The sequence below is a fragment of the Lepisosteus oculatus genome, chromosome 10, assembly GCF_040954835.1.
Source record: "Lepisosteus oculatus isolate fLepOcu1 chromosome 10, fLepOcu1.hap2, whole genome shotgun sequence".
In the NCBI taxonomy this organism is placed as follows: Eukaryota; Metazoa; Chordata; class Actinopteri; order Semionotiformes; family Lepisosteidae; genus Lepisosteus; species Lepisosteus oculatus.
The window spans coordinates 6865367-6881893 of NC_090705.1; the positions used below are offsets into that span (position 1 = coordinate 6865367).

A 16527-nucleotide genomic window follows, 5' to 3' on the forward strand; every position below is an offset into this window, starting at 1 on the left:
TGGTCAGTCAGATGATACTGCATTTCGGTAATGCATTCTAATTTCCATTTAAATGGCTTCATTGTGACAGTTATAATTGAGGGTCCATACTGTATCTTCAAATACGCAGGCTTGAATTAGGTATTGAGATATACAGTGCCTTGCGAAAGTATTCGGCCCCCTTGAACTTTTCAACCTTATGCCACATTTCAGGCTTCAAACATAAAGATATAAATTTTTTATTTTATGTGAAGAATCACCAACAAGTGGGACACAATTGTGAAGTGGAACGAAATCTATTGGATTTTTGAAACTTTTTTAACTAATAAAAAAATGAAAAGTGGGGCGTGCAAAATTATTCGGCCCCTTTACTTTCAGTGCAGCAAACTCACTCCAGAAGTTCAGCGAGGATCTCTGAATGATCCAATGTTGTCCTAAATGACTGATGGTGATAAATAGAATCCACCTGTGTGTAATCAAGTCTCTGTATAAATGCACCTGCTCTGTGATAGTCTCAAGGTTCTGTTGAAAGCGCAGAGAGCATCATGAAGACCAAGGAACACACCAGGCAGGTCCGTAATACTGTTGTGGAGAAGTTTAAAGCCGGATTTGGATACAAAAAGATTTCCCAAGCTTCAAACATCCCAAGGAGCACTGTGCAAGCGATCATCTTGAAATGGAAGGAGTATCAGACCACTGCAAATCTACCAAGACCTGGCCGTCCCTCTAAACTTTCAGCTCAGACAAGGAGAAGACTGATCAGAGATGCAGCCAAGAGGCCCATGATCACTCTGGATGAACTGCAGAGAACTACAGCTGAGGTGGGAGAGTCTGTCCATAGGACAACAATCAGTCTTACACTGCACAAATCTGGCCTTTATGGAAGAGTGGCAAGAAGAAAGCCATTTCTCAAAGATATCCATAAAAAGTCTCGTCTAAAGTTTGCCACAAGCCACCTGGGAGACACCCCAAACATGTGGAAGAAGGTGCTCTGGTCAGATGAAACCAAAATCGAACTTTTTGGCCACAATGCAAAACGATATGTTTGGCGTAAAAGCAACATAGCTCATCACCCTCAACACACCATCCCCACTGTCAAACATGGTGGTGGCAGCATCATGGTTTGGGCCTGCTTTTCTTCAGCAGGGACAGGGAAGATGGTTAAAATTGAGGGGAAGATGGATGCAGCCAAATACAGGACCATTCTGGATGAAAACCTGTTGGAGTCTGCAAAAGACCTGAAACTGGGACGGAGATTTATCTTCCAACAAGACAATGATCCCAAACATACAGCAAAATCTACAAAGGAATGGTTCACAAATAAACGTATCCAGGTGTTTGAATGGCCAAGTCAAAGTCCAGACCTGAATCCAATCGAGAATCTGTGGAAAGAGCTGAAAACTGCTGTTCACAAACGCTCTCCATCCAACCTCACTGAGCTCGAGCTGTTTTGCAAGGAAGAATGGGCAAGAATTTCAGTCTCTCGATGTGCAAAACTGATAGAGACATACCCCAAGCGACTTGCAGCTGTAAACGCAGCAAAAGGTGGCTCTACAAAGTATTAACGCAAGGGGGCCGAATAATTTTGCACGCCCCACTTTTCATTTTTTTATTAGTTAAAAAAGTTTCAAAAATCCAATAGATTTCGTTCCACTTCACAATTGTGTCCCACTTGTTGGTGATTCTTCACATAAAATAAAAAATTTATATCTTTATGTTTGAAGCCTGAAATGTGGCAAAAGGTTGAAAAGTTCAAGGGGGCCGAATACTTTCGCAAGGCACTGTATAGTCTTAAGAGTAACTTCATCCCCAACCCCATTCTACAGGAAAGGAATACAGATAAATCCACAACATTACTGATTTCACCCTTCTTCCTTCTACAAAGTGCTGCTCTGGGACCTTTTTATAGTGTTCCAAAGCCAAACTTAAAAAAAGAGTTTCAAAACAGAAAAACCAACTGGTCCAGTGGTGTCGATAAAGGGATGACACTGTGGCTGGCATTGCTGCCTTGCTTTTCTGGCGCCCTGGCCTTTATCTGCGTGGAGTTTGAATGCCTTGCCCATGTCTGCATGCGTTTCCTGCAGGTGCTACTGTTTGATCTCACGGTTCAAAGACATACAGTACTGGTAGGTTAATTGGCTTCTGGGAAAACTGGAGCTGGTGTGAGTTTAATCTATAGTATCTCCAAATGGGGCTGTACTTGTGTGGTCTAGAACTTTGTAATAGAATTTATTTTTGTATAAAAAATGTGTTGAGAGTTGAGATAACTTTTAAATAATTCTTTTGATACAGTATATTTCAAGGTGAAATGAGGCAATATTCATCTGTGCCCAAAGCTGTGTTACTCATTTCTTCAGTGGGATAAACCGTAACACTGAAGAATATGCATATATATGCATATACAGTACCTGACCTATATGCATATACAGTATCTGGCAGGCAATTTAAGTGAGACAAAAAAATGTTGGCTTGTTCCTACATGAAGAATTTTGTGAATCTCCCTACAAACTACCTGAATTCCCCATAGAATCATTATCTCTTTCTCCTCCTGTCAGACTTACTTAAGGAAAAAAGCAAAAAGGTTGATTGTGACTTTCTTTAAAGAGAAGTGTATTGTCCCAATGTCAGCTGGAAGAGCTCTGGCTCTGGCTTCATCTAGCAAGGATCAATAAAAGCTTTTAGTACCACACGAAGGGTTCACAAGACAATCCTTGACTGCATGTTGCTTTCCAGGCCCTAATGTCATTATTTAAAATTCTAACACTAGCTAGATAACCTGAGGAGAGAGGCTGGACACATGCAGTTCTAAACAACTCATTTCAAACAATATAATAGTGTAAACATGTTTATTTTGCAGAACATAACAAAGACACTTAGTTCATGGAATTAATTTTGTTAATAAACCAGGATAGTGATAAGTCTTCTGAAAGTAGTCTTAATTTCAGAACTGTTTTGTCTTTAACAGAGAAGACTACAAGTTAACCTGATCCAAATATAAAAAAAACTCAGTTTAAACTGTTAGAACCACATCTATGTAATGTACAGTACCAAAGAAAACCTCCTGTAAACACACACTATATACAGTATATGTGCAAAATATACAGTATAGTTATACATAATATTCAAAATATATCAAATTACAAACCATTGACAGCTGAGCCTAACCCTGTCAACCCCAGCTGGAGTGCATCTAAGATTGCACTTTATTTTATTTTTTCTAGTATTTGTTAATTGACCATCACTTAGAGAAAGGTTTAGGATGTGTTCTTTCTGTTAGGAATAAGTACCCTAGAAGTTATCATTATTTGTTAGAGTTAAGATGATGTCTCCCGTCTCTGTCAGTCCTATCCTGATTTCTGTTCTTGAACAGGATTAATAAACAATCATGCCAGTTGAAGTAAAAAAGATAAGACAATACTAGCAACCTTGAATTTCACATATGACTCCTAATAATGTAGGCAGCAGTAAGTGATATGGAGTCATTGAGGTAATCTTAAATTACATCTGAATGATTCATAATTCTAGTGACTGGAACGCTTGGCTCCATGAATTACTGTAGCTCTGGTCTCGCAGCCATCTCTAACCTCTTAATGAGAACTTGCAGAGAACTTCAAAATCTAATTACAGGCCCCAGTACTGTGCAGTGAAATACTGGAGCTATAATTGACACTGTCCGTATCAAGCACATTGTTCAGTCAGAGCTTCAGTGGAACAGTGTATTGTAGATATCACAGAAAAGAAAGTACTTTTACAAATTATTTTACAGAATATAACATTTTAGGGAGACATTAATGCGGTTTGATTTATTTTATAATGCACTCTACAAGATTACATTTACATTTATATTTTGTAAAAATATAGGCTTGCATTTTTGTTTTATGTACCTAACAATTACCATCTTTTCCATTTTTTTTATTTTAAATGGTATTCATAGATGCCATGGAAATGTTCTGTTTTACAATTCTGCCAGTTTAACACTAACAACTGAGGGCATATTTTCTTAGATTGGGGATCTTAGATTAAGACTTCTTTCTCATTTGCCTGGCTGTTCTCCTTAAAAAGTGAACAAGAGAAATGCTGTGCTGCACATCTATCAATCGGTGTCTCCTTCACCTAACAATGCCAAATTCAAACCAGGCAGGCAGTCATATGTGAAGGTAGCTTTTAAAATGCGTTTAAATGTTTACATTTTAAAATGTTCTCCGTGTGTCTGTGTGGATTGTCTTTGGATTTCCGTCCATCTCCCAAAGACATGCCTACAGTGTGTGTCTCTAAATTGCGCTAGTGTGTGAGCATGCTCTACTGTGGACCTTCCTCTACAACGTGTGTTAACATTCTGTGCCCTGTGCTACTGGAATAGGATTTGAGTTGCAGCAACCCTTACTAGGAACAAGTAATAGGTTTATTCCATGCTAAAGTGAGAAGAAAGAAAACAACGTTTCGGCCGTGGAGCCTTCTTCAGGTGTGAGGTACTTCTTCAGGTACTAGGAATAAGCAACTTTATAGTCCGGATGTACTGTAAAATAACAGCACCTGGTACTAGTTAAAATGACTTGTTCAGTGATTTATATTTCATGGGCCGCTGCCTCAAAGCGTTTGGGCTTTGGGTTAATTTCCTGTGGGGGGGTCCTCTATGGTGTCTCCTGCCTGCATCTCTATCTACGCTCTGGTTCCCCCACGACTGGTTGATTAAAGTTCTTAGAAAATGTATAGATGGATTAAATGGCTGAGCTTTTTATTAGGTATCAAGGCATTTCAGCTTTATATCTAAAAAGCGCTCCTCTTCATGCTAGACACTTGGCATACATACCTAGCATGGATTTTCTGTTGCCCACTACTGTTGCCTGCTGTCCTGATTTTGTAGTCAGTCTCTGACATTCTTCGATTCGTTTCCATTTTAGAAAATGATTCTGTTCAAAAGTGTTCAGAGGTCACCCTGGACTTAATTGGTGGAGCAGATTCTGACTTCTTCGCCTAATCCTCTCAGCAGTGGGGCTGCAGGCTCAGAACAGCTGCAGTCATCACGCAAGCGGATGTGCTTCAGTGGTTGATGAAGAGGATCTCTTCTCATACATAGAGTTCTTTGGGATCTTTTGGAATGAGAAGGGCTATCGAATGCCAAGCATTCTTCTTATTGATGGTGTTATTACTGTTTTTATTTTCTTCTAAAGACTGTTCTATTTTTAAAAATGAATTCGTTTAATTTTCAGTACTATTGCATTATTTACATAATGCTCAGTTAGATACTCCTGTAACCAAGTATTGTTTCTGTATGGAACAGGAACAATCTAACAGTGGTGTCTGTTATTTCATAGCTATGAGGCGGAAAATCCTTATATATGCATTGACATTTATTTAATGAACAAAATTATGCACTGCACCCCCCATAAGAAAAAAAATCACGATAGAAATTCGCCAGTGCTGTTCTCTCTTTCTCTAAATGTTTTTTTTTTTCTTGAAGGACTATCAAGAGTCTTCCCATCTGGAGCAATTTGTGACACGGTTCCTGCTGAAGGAGACGGCCAATCAGCTGCAGTCTCTCCAGAGCTCCTTAGAGTGCGCCATGGAGACCACAGCCGAGCAGACCCGACAGGAGAGGTAAGTGCCCCATTCTCACAGTCCTCTGCTGTGCCTGAACACTTCTTCACCCGTTAAGAAGGAACTCTATAAGACACTTACGAGAATAAAGGGAACAATGAAGTCAAGACTATTCTGTCCACACAACTGCCTACTGTTTTGTTCTTGTTATAAAGCAGCAGACATTGAATTCAGCCTTGGTACAGCTATCTACTCAGGTTTAGCTTTTTAGCCTGATTTTAAAACCCAGTTAAACCAGACGTCACAATGCGTCATGTTTCTCAAGCTGTTGTGTGCTGCGTTTAGGAACCTTTGAAGACCACCCTGAATGAGCTTCACTATTAAAGGCAATAGCTGGGTGAAATAGCAGACTTTGAAATATTGTTTTAGTGAGCTTATACCTTGTTTTCCTTTCAAAGAAAAAAAAAGAGTTGATACCTTTGAACTGCAGTACAGAGAGCAGAATTTTTAACTATCTTTTAACACGCTCCCTTTGTTTTAACATTTTGGTTGTTTGCAGTGCATCAGATTTGGAGGAATGAATTAATTAACTAGATGTAAATAAGGACCAGGTGCACGGCTATATGTAGCCTGCTTGCTTTGCCATCTGGGAGGTTGAAAGCATAATGAATAATCTCTGCAGCTATGAGAAAAAATGTGAAAAGATAAAGATTATGGCACAGTAAACAACTGAAAATTGTTTTGTTGTAATTATTCTCCATATGGAATTAGGGACATTATTCCTATATATTTTCATGCTGTTATTTGACATTAACGTAAAGAACCTGAGGTATGAATATCTAGATAAATGCAAGTTTTATTAGTTTGGTGGACAGAACGTCAGTCAGACTAGGGATTCAGACCTGATGTGATCTCCCTGATGGCCTTCCCTGTATTTACAAAATTGCTGTTTTCCATTCAGAGGTTAAAGATAATGCACAGGAGAAAGGGCTTCATCCAGCACAGAAAAAAAAAACACAAAGACAAATTAAGATTTAAAAAAGTGTGATGAAAAGGCCTCGTTTGCAGTGAACAATTTCCAGATTTTCACAATTTCACAGAGGAAATTTAGTCAAACATGAGTAATGACATAAATTATCTAAGGAACATTTCATAAATTCCATTCAAAGCACTTCTCAGTTTGGGTAAGATTAGGATTAACATAATCTGTGCAAATTCATAATCTGCATATTGATCGTCAACACAACACAGAAGGAAAACTCATTTTGTCTTCCTTCCCACAATTCCAGCAGCAGGAACGATTATTTCCTTGTTGTCACAGGGTCCTGGGCTGCTTAATAAAGACTGCTTAGTTAATTAAGGAAAAAATTAAATGAACACAAAGTGGCTGTTCCTGTTTTTGAAGGTGGCATTACTACAGTTACAGAGAGACAACTGCACATCTCTTTCAGTTATCTCCCCTTTCTTCCTTTCTCCATCTGCTACAGCTTCATGCCACACATGTTCCTTTTGTACTGTTTCACCAAAATGGTGCATTTATGCTACTTAAGCATTCATATTTTGCTTTTTGTTTGCTGCAGCAGTCTTAACAATTTTATAATACTAGTGATGGTTCTCTAATGATATTTTCTAACATCACATCTCTTTTCCAAGCTCTTAGGAATACATTAATTTTTGCAAAGCTTTTTATTCCCTATCTGTGAAGAGTATTAGGATTGGAAAATAAGCAATAGATTCCAGCTGCACATTTAGACAGTCTAAACTGCAGTAAAATGAGACTGGATTTGCTTAGACAGGCATTTTCAATTTTCCTATTGTTTACATTCTGACAAATGCAGTGAACTATAGCACTGGAAAAAAGATCATCAGTTTAACAATTTCTTTTAAATTGATTATGGGTGACAACTTAAGAACACTGACACATTTGAAATAAATATTTAAAATAAAAAACGCTTTTTTTTCAGTTTGAGTTCATTGATTACAATGATCACATTTTATTTTAATCTCTGTATCCAATCCCCAAACTGGAAGCCACTGAGTTTGATGTGATTTTGTGTGCAAATATGAATGCTGTCACAAATCATTACGTTCTTTTGTGGTCACTGTGTTTTTAGGCCTTATTGCATTATCGGTTTGGCATTTCAATAATAAAAGCTCCTGAAAAACAACTCAAAAATAACTCAACAAAACACCCGTAGGCTTCAGAATCTAGCTGTTGCATTGGACCAGTCAGACCTTCCTTCCTGTCTGTGCCCTGAGCTAAGAAATTGTCAACAAATTCTGAATAATTACAAGGTGCAGAGGTAATATTGGACTTGATGCTCCATTAGAATGGAACAAAAATATTGAATATGTTTTCAACTACAATACTGCTCATGTTTGAAAAAATAATTAATGTAAATATGCAATTCTTTTTTTTAAAACAAAGAATCCTCCTGATATTTGCAGCTACAACAGTATTTGCAGGTCTTTGTTTTCAACCAGTTGATTATTGTGTGCAAGTTTGATGTCTACTCTATCTGACATGTTTAAAATCACCAATATCTTGAACAAATTGATACACTACATCTATTTTCCATTCTGTCTGATATGATTAACCTCCGCCTCTCTCGCCGTCTCTTTGTCTCTCGCAGTATAAAAGAGGGGCTTAAAACATAGCAGGGTATTTGAGAGGCATATTGCCATTGCAAAACCTCATTTGAATCTGATTGAAGGATCCTTTCTGTAATCGCTTTTCAGAAGGACTTTTTCTTCTGTATCTTTGCTTCTTTGGACGATATTTTGCAATATAGTGTTGTCCCTTCCATGGAGTTGTCCGCTTTGATATCAGGGTGCCATGACCCTTAGCAGTGGAGTTTGATTTCTAATGGGGGAATGACAATATGAAAAAGGAAAAGCAACAAAATAAAACATAAACTACCGAAAACAGTGGGCAGAAGACAACAGACAACTGGGGGTTTCTTTTGAGGTTGTTTATTATAATATATTTACTGTCTCCTCCTTTAAATACTTTTGTCTCCTAATACAGGACTCTCCTCCTTTTTTACTTCTTAAATAGGATTTTCCTAATAAATAGTGCTGAATAAATCATTATAATGCTGGAATAAAAATGGATATTTTCATATAAATGTATGAAAGAAAAACACACTGGAATAATATCTTTCAGGATATTTGTATTTGTATCTTCATATGTACTGTATATACTTTATATAGTATATACACACCTGAAGAAGGCTCCACGGCCGAAACGTTGTGTTTTTTTTCTTCTCTTTTCAGTATGGAACAAACCTATTACTTGTTCCATGCTGCCGCAGCTACCCACCTGAACTACTTTATATAGTGTATATAATGTATTTATTATACATATTCACATTATTATAATTACAGAATTGAACATATATAGAATTTTAAAATCTTTTTTATTTAGGAAGGTGAGTTGCATAAGCCCAAAGTAGTCAGAGCTGCACGCTGGTGTTAACACCCATACTCTTTTGAGCAGTGCATGGAATCTTTAATGATCACATAGTCAAGATGTCAGTGTAATGTTCTGACTGCAGAATGGTACATCTATTATCACAATGTTCCTGGTCATCATAACGGGGCATTGGTATAGAAATTATGTTCCAGAAGGAAGAGCGCCACCTACTGGTCCACCAGTTTACAGCAGGACATTTCAGGGGTCAGGTTTTCCTTAGAGTCTCCCATGCCCTGACCAGGCTCAGCCGTGATTATCTTCTGAGATCTAACATGAAGAGGTTACAAGGTGGTAATGTGGCGAAGATGATGTTTTGACATCAATTTAGAATGCACGGGAGAGATGGTATTTTTGAGTACCGAACGTGTAGTTCACACCTCACTCTCGCTATTTTCTCCAAGTGAGTAATTTCACAAAGATTAATTGGAAGCATCATGAGAGACTTTTGCCTGCAGGAAACTCTGGGTTCCAATTAAAAGGGGCACCACGGGACTCTGCCAGAAACAGGAGGTTGGATTTTAATGGAGTATCATGAAAGGCAAAGAGATTCACTGAGGTACAGATTCTGTCACCTGCTTAGGAAAGGTTTTGTTCTTTCGGGTTGGAATCCAACCTCAGCAATTACTTTTTAAACTCAGACCTATTTTACTTTTTTATCCAGATACCAAGAATGGGATTAGAAAAAAATTCTGGAATTTTAAACCTTAAGACCATTTTAAATCTTAAGAGGTCCCAGATTTGCTTTCTATAGAGTAATTTAATCTAACCAAAGAATGTGTCTTGGAAACAGAATAGACAATACCACATACAACAGTACCTATGGCCACTTTGGACTTTATGCATTTTAAGGCAACATATGTATTTCACTATTGGTAACGGTTATTCCTGTATAGTTGCTCAAGAAGCCATCTAAATTTTAAGTATATAAAAACCATTTAATCCCACTTTAACATAGGTGTTGGAGTTTGTCTATATTTTGCCACATCTACTTTCATGATGATACACATTAATGATCTGTACCATATATTGTTACATATATAAATATTGATATTTAAATATAGTTTAAGATTTATATGACTAGACAGATTAAAATATGAACTTTATACAGTACCTATAAGCTTAACATCTCAATTCAACTGAAGGATTCACATATTTGCTTCCATCACAGCATCACCAGAATATTTGACAATATTATTATTGACACTTTTATTTTACTGCGTGAAAAAACATAGATCTGAAGAAATTGGGTAAATCATGTTCTATCACATTCTTCACAAAGGATCTGTCCAAAAACTGTTTACGAAAAAAATATCCAATGTATTGAAAGTCTCCATTAAAAAGGAGCACAACGGCTTGTACAGAAGGGTGCCATTGCTAAACACACGATCATGTGCTGTCCAATGGAATACAATTGATTTGCTCTGTTAAGGCAATAGCTGTGGTGAATACAGTTTTTCTTTTTCTTCTTGAATAGGCGTCAGAGTGAGAATTGCTGACAAGTACAATAAGTCACTGGGAGAAATGTGGGCCTCTCAATCCTGAGGGATATCTGTGTGCAAACTGGAGATAAAGGTGCCATCATAGAGATGAACTGTTATCTGTGTTTTATTTACAGACAAGGGCCAGAGAAGCCGGAGAAGCCTGAGGTGCTGTCAATTCAGTGGTCAGGAAAACGATCCAATCGAAGACTTCAAAGGAATAACAGCTTATCTCCAAACAACCCCCTTTTCAACATTGTCAATTCAGGTATTATTAGCTCTGCCATTCAATTCTAAAGGGCAGTCAACCAAATGTGGCATTTTGTTTTCTGCTCAGCAAAATACAGTAAGTGTGCAATAAAATACAGCCAGTGTTGTACATTAAAACACTCATATTCAGTGATAACCAAGGACAAAAAAGGGTTTATGTCCTATTGATGTTGTACATTGACACGAAAAAACTACTGTTGCCTTATCTTTCAGTTTCTGATTGATTTATAAATGGCATTAAATTAATGGACAGCAAACCATATGAAGAATGACCAGTACACTTTGAGAAAGGGAACAACTACCCTTGTGTGAATCAGAAATGTAAGTGCAGAAATCTGCAGATCTGAAATCAATGGAAACTAGATTTTCTTTCTGGTATTCTGGTGGGATTCAGCTTTCAGTTTCAAAACCCAAGTTACATTTTCTGACTGAGCTTTCTAGTCTCTAGATTTTCATTCCTTAACACATTTCTTTTATGGTGGGGTTACACTCTGCGATAATAAGTAACTGTTAACATAACAATTAATTAATGTAAACTATGCAAGGATGCAAACGGTGGGATTTGTGAGATTCCTCTAATGCAATTAAGGCCAGCAGCCATATCACCCTGCAACTCACAACTGGCAGCCCACTGAAGCTCAGCAGGTGTGAGCCTGGTCAGTACCTGGATGGGAGACCTCCTGGGAAAAACTAAGGTTGCTGCTGGAAGAGGTGTTAGTGGGGCCAGCATTGGGCGCTCACCCTGCGGTCCATGTGGGTCCTAATGCCCTAGTATAGTGATGAGGGCGCCGTCCTTCGGATGAGACATAAACCGAGGTCCTGACTCTCTGTGGTCATTAAAAATCCCAGGGCGTTTTTTCGAAAAGAGTAGGGGTGTAACCCCGGCGTCCTGGCCAAATTTCCCATTGGCCCTTACCAATCATGGCCTCCTAATAATCCCCCTCTATGAATTGTCTACATTACTCTGCTCTCCTCCCCACTGAAAGCTGATGTGTGTTAAGCGTTCTGGCGCACTATGGCTGCCGTCGCATCATCCAGGTGGATGCTGCACATTGGTGGTGGTGGAGGGGAGTCCCCATTACCTGTAAAGCACTTTGAGTGGAGTGTCCAGAAAAGTGCTATTTAAGTGTAAGAAATTATTATTAATGCAGTTATTCGTGATGTGCTGATTGAGATATTGTCTTTTTATTTTAACTTAGGCGCCTGTACTGTAAGCAGAAGCCACAAAGTGTTGTGGGTCAGGAACAAAAACATCACACGATATCAAACACATATTACCAGCCTTCCTGTAGTCTGTGCATGCCCTCTGATGTATCATTTCCCATAGGTCTGCAGGAAGAAGACAGCCAGTGGATGACCCAAATAAACAGACTGCAGAAGATTATTGACAGGTTAGAAAAGAAGGTAACAGGATCTCTTGTAATATCTGAACATGGATGTTAAATACCCATTGGTAGTTTGGAGTTTTGGAAAGTGGGGAGCTTCAAATGGTGCAACTGTAAGTGTAGTTGCTAATGAAAGGTGGCCATTCAGCCCATATAAACTGTTGGGTGGGTAGTAAGGGCTCTCTCAAATTCAAGGGACAAAGAAAGCCATTGGTCACCACTATGTTGTCAGTAAAACTGTTATTAAGACTGAGGTGTACACCCCACCCCATGGAATGATTACAATTCTAGAATAACTAAAGGGTCCAATGCTAAAAATAGTCAGCTAGTCCTCATGCATTTTTAAAGCAATTCAAGGGGTTAACCCACACTAAAGCTTCATAGAGATGTATCTAAATATAATAGATTCCAGAGGGGAGCTGTCTCAGTATGTGTTACCATTAAATTTAATTCCACGCTGCAAACGAGAAAGAAAGAACAATCACTGAATGGAGGCTTGGATTTTACACACTACTAACTACACTGGTGCTGAGAAGTGTCTTATTGTTCTGTTTTTGGTGATACAGTACCTCAAACAGTCTTTGGAAACCTCGCATCCATGATTGAGAAACACTACTGTAGGTAATTTAGAGATGTAATGATACTTGGTTTCTGAATGGCAGATTAGGTTCAGTTGGAAACCTGAAATGAGCTGTATTTGAATAAAACTTAATACTCTTTAGTTCATCACAGAACTGACGCATGTCCCTCACTTTTATTGTGAGAGTGCTGGTTTGGCTTCAGCTGAAGTGACTGTATTTGTGAGGTTTCTTTGCCCAAGCAAGTGAAAGTGTTTGTTTCTACAGGAACTAAAGCTTGAACCAGTGGAAGAAGAGGTTTCAGATGGAAGCACCAAATCTGTAAGTGATTCAATGTTATTTATAAAAGGAGCAAACTTTCAGAATACCATGACTGCCCTGTGTCAATGTAGCATCATCTTTCATTCTGAAATGTTCCTTTAGTATCTAAACTGGTGGTAAAGTTTTAGAAATCTAAGCGGTTTGTGAACCTAATGGCTTTCCATGTTGACAATGAAATTTCAGTTTAATAATCAATTTTAAACATGAACAAAGGTAAGAGCTGAGAAAAATATACTCCACATAACATATACTGTATAATAGTCAGGAGAATGTGCTCTTTAATAAGTTTGCTTAAAACAAAATGCATATCAGCATGATTTGTCAGTTCTAAAACCTTCATTTAAAAGTTTGTGCCAGAATACCTATTTTTATGGTGGGCCTCTGGGCCCGTTGTGAAAGTGCCCAGTACTACAAACATAGTCTAAAATGACATGTAAGATGTAAAACAGAACCTGAGAATAACAGCTAAACTATCTCTAGCAGTAGGTCTCATATATTAAAATGTGAAATGCTCACATTTATTTCACATCACTTTAATTTACTGCACCAAAATTAGAAAGCATTGCAACTTGGGTATTAGCCTTCCTGAAGTGCATCAGTATTAAGCTATGACTCAAAGTGTTACTGTAGCTTTATTGTGCATTGATGCGCTACAGAGGGGCAGTTGGACAGGACTTGTGTAAATGACCACTATCACTTGAAAAAAGAATATCTGCAAAGTAGAACATGCATGTTTAACATGGAAAACAAATAAAATAATGATCACAGAGCTGCTGGCCTCCTGTTACATACAAAATCTACTGCACAAAACTGGTTATGAGTCTCTAGCAAAGCACACTCAATTATCAGCTACTGCATATTCATGCAAAATGATATGACATTCCATCTTTATTTGCTATAAAAACCAGCAGATATCTGTAGAGCAATGGTATATCTACAGTATGTTTTCTATTCTCTTAGAACCCCCTTTCTAAACTGGATTTTTTTAGCTATAAAGAAGTGTAAAGAGCTTAAGTTGCTCAATGCGGTGTATTGAGATTAAAGATCTTTGTGTCAGGCCGAGGTCAGGACTCACTAATTAAGGTGTGACATTCCAGGCCTTGATTCTCCAAGCAGAAGCGCCTCTCTGATTGGCTTTCTTTGACTGGTGGCTCAGAAGTCACAATCAATATTGAACACTTTATTTTCTAAAAACTGAATCATTCATTTATTCTTCTGAGCTGGCTGTGAGATGCAGTAGTTTTATCAGACAGGCGTCACAAGAGTCCTTGTTGGCTTCTGCAAATCGTGCTTTGCCTGCGGAGGACAGCAGGATGCTGAATGGCAATGCCAATAAAAAGCAAGTTGTGTCCAGGGGTGTACCAGCATTGTTAAGACAATGGATGAAAAACTGAATTGGGAATTACTAAGCATTACACAAAAATCAAAGGCTTCTCGGTTTCTTTTTGTTTTTTCTTGTTTGAAAAGATAGAAAAAATCAAAGAGAAATTTCAGACATTTGTGTTCCAGTGCGAAACCTCATCTTGATTTTTCTCAGAACTTAACAGCAGGGCATCTATCTGTACCAAAGCACTGAAGCAGCAAGACTGGATAGAGAGGTGTAATAACCTTCTCTGAAACCATCTGCCCAGCAGCTGGAGTCCACCTTCTTTATGCTCTGTTGACTAATATCTTATGTCAGCCTACAGCCATCGTTGTTTTGCCACTACTGCATTATTGAAGAAAATGCTACAAAATACTACACGTTTGAAACTACCGCAAAATGCTGTGAGATGTTTTCCTGTTTTTTTTTAATTTGTGGTGGATGTTTTTATTTGCGCTGATGCGTTTCCAAGCGTTGCTGGGATCACACATTACTTCACTTCACAAGGTTATCTTCACTTGTGGCTGTGACTGGTGGCCTGACACCCTCCAAAAAAGTAGAGGAAGAATCCAGCACGTTGTTCGAATAAACCACAAAGTAAAGAAAGCTTGTGTCCATATGCATATGCTTTTTGTCCATTTTCAGGTCATGTTTGACATGAAAATGGCAGAAATCAAGAGACCTGTTACCAGAGATGCTCCTGAAGACCACTCTCAGGTTCTGTAGGGAGAGTTTATAGGATGTGGCAGCAGTGAAGAGCCTCTGGAGAGGTCGTTCTGGTCTGCAGGGAATGAGCCATCACTTTCTGTTCCCTTCTGGGGCTCCTTTCAAACTGGCTGGCACAAGTGAGATTAAAATATACTGCAGCAGCTGTGAAAGATACCTCAGTGAGAAATGTTTTGGATAAACACACTACTTAATGTGTAGACTGTATTCGTAACCCCCAACTAATTGATGATAATGCACCCTTAAAAGTGTACTTTGCCATTTTAAGATATTATTACTTTCTTTTTCTCTAGTTTTGTACGGCCTTGCATAGTACTTGTAGCTAGACAAAAAGGAGACTTTCTTATTGTCCTTCTCATGCTTTTAGATTAAGAAAATGGTTTTAGATAGATAGATACTTTATTGATCCCGTGAGATAAATTCCAGATTAATTTTATACTAATTGGAAAGTGTCCTCATCATGTGGAACAGATCTGCACAATGGTAATGCTCTTAATGGGGGTCACATTGTGACAAAAGATCATTAAGAGATTATTTAGGTACACAAGAAAAAAGGTTACAAAAGAGGAGAGAAGAGCTCCAAACGTTTATATGTCTCCCTTTTTTTGTTAAATTAAAAATTTAACAGACAATCTGTTAATAAAAAGGTGCCAAGTTTTGGTGCCGGATTCAGCACAGATGCAGAATAAATTAGCTTTATTTCCTGAGCACTTAACATACAGTTGTTCAGGGGTTATATTATATCACTCTACCATATTCACTTTTACACTGGTAATATTTGATTTATCAGAATTTGGTTGGACAAAGGAGTCAGCTTAAAAGATCTTTATAATATGATATTCACACATTATTACACTATACATTTCAAATTTGTTCTCCCCCACTTATCTGTTCAGTGATAATATACCAATACCCCTAGGAAGGTCTATTACTTATAAACATCCCTGTCAGCATAGTCACATTTCTACACATTAGGTTTGTTGATTACTTGATTCTTCAGCTACGTTTTGCTGTAGAGGCTTGCTGCGCATCCCCAATATTTAAGCTGAAAACTGGTCAGTTACTTAAATCCACTTCTGGATCTTCCCAGGGTCTGATTCATAATGAACATGTTGTTAGCCATTCAGTTAGCTTCAGTTTTGCAAAGGAAATAGCAAAACAGTGTCACACATGGAGATCCAGGTGGCCCCCACACTGTTGTGGAAATGTGGGTGTAATGAGACGGCCTCTCTGAACCGATCAGGCACAGACAAAGGCCACATCTGGCAATGGTACAGTAGTTTCCATCTCCACACTTTGAAAAGGAAAGAAAGCAAGATTATTGTGAAATTAACAAGTGTCAGAGAAGAGGAGAAACTGTATGCAAGTATGCAAATTCCCATCATGTAAGTGTAACTAAATCCAGTACATTTTG

At 38.2% G+C, this 16527-nt stretch overlaps 1 protein-coding gene across 2 annotated transcripts in view; it reads left to right on the top strand.

The window, feature by feature from the left end:
- The window catches only part of necab1 (N-terminal EF-hand calcium binding protein 1), a 59726-nt gene that overhangs the window by 37897 nt on the left and 5302 nt on the right, over positions 1-16527 (top strand). For both annotated transcript variants that reach the window (XM_069194798.1, XM_006636000.3), the window contains 4 exons: positions 5441-5577; positions 10608-10738; positions 12068-12144; positions 12971-13024. In XM_069194798.1, coding sequence (XP_069050899.1) covers positions 5441-5577; positions 10608-10738; positions 12068-12144; positions 12971-13024 — 399 coding nt within the window. The remainder of the gene's footprint in view (positions 1-5440; positions 5578-10607; positions 10739-12067; positions 12145-12970; positions 13025-16527) is intronic.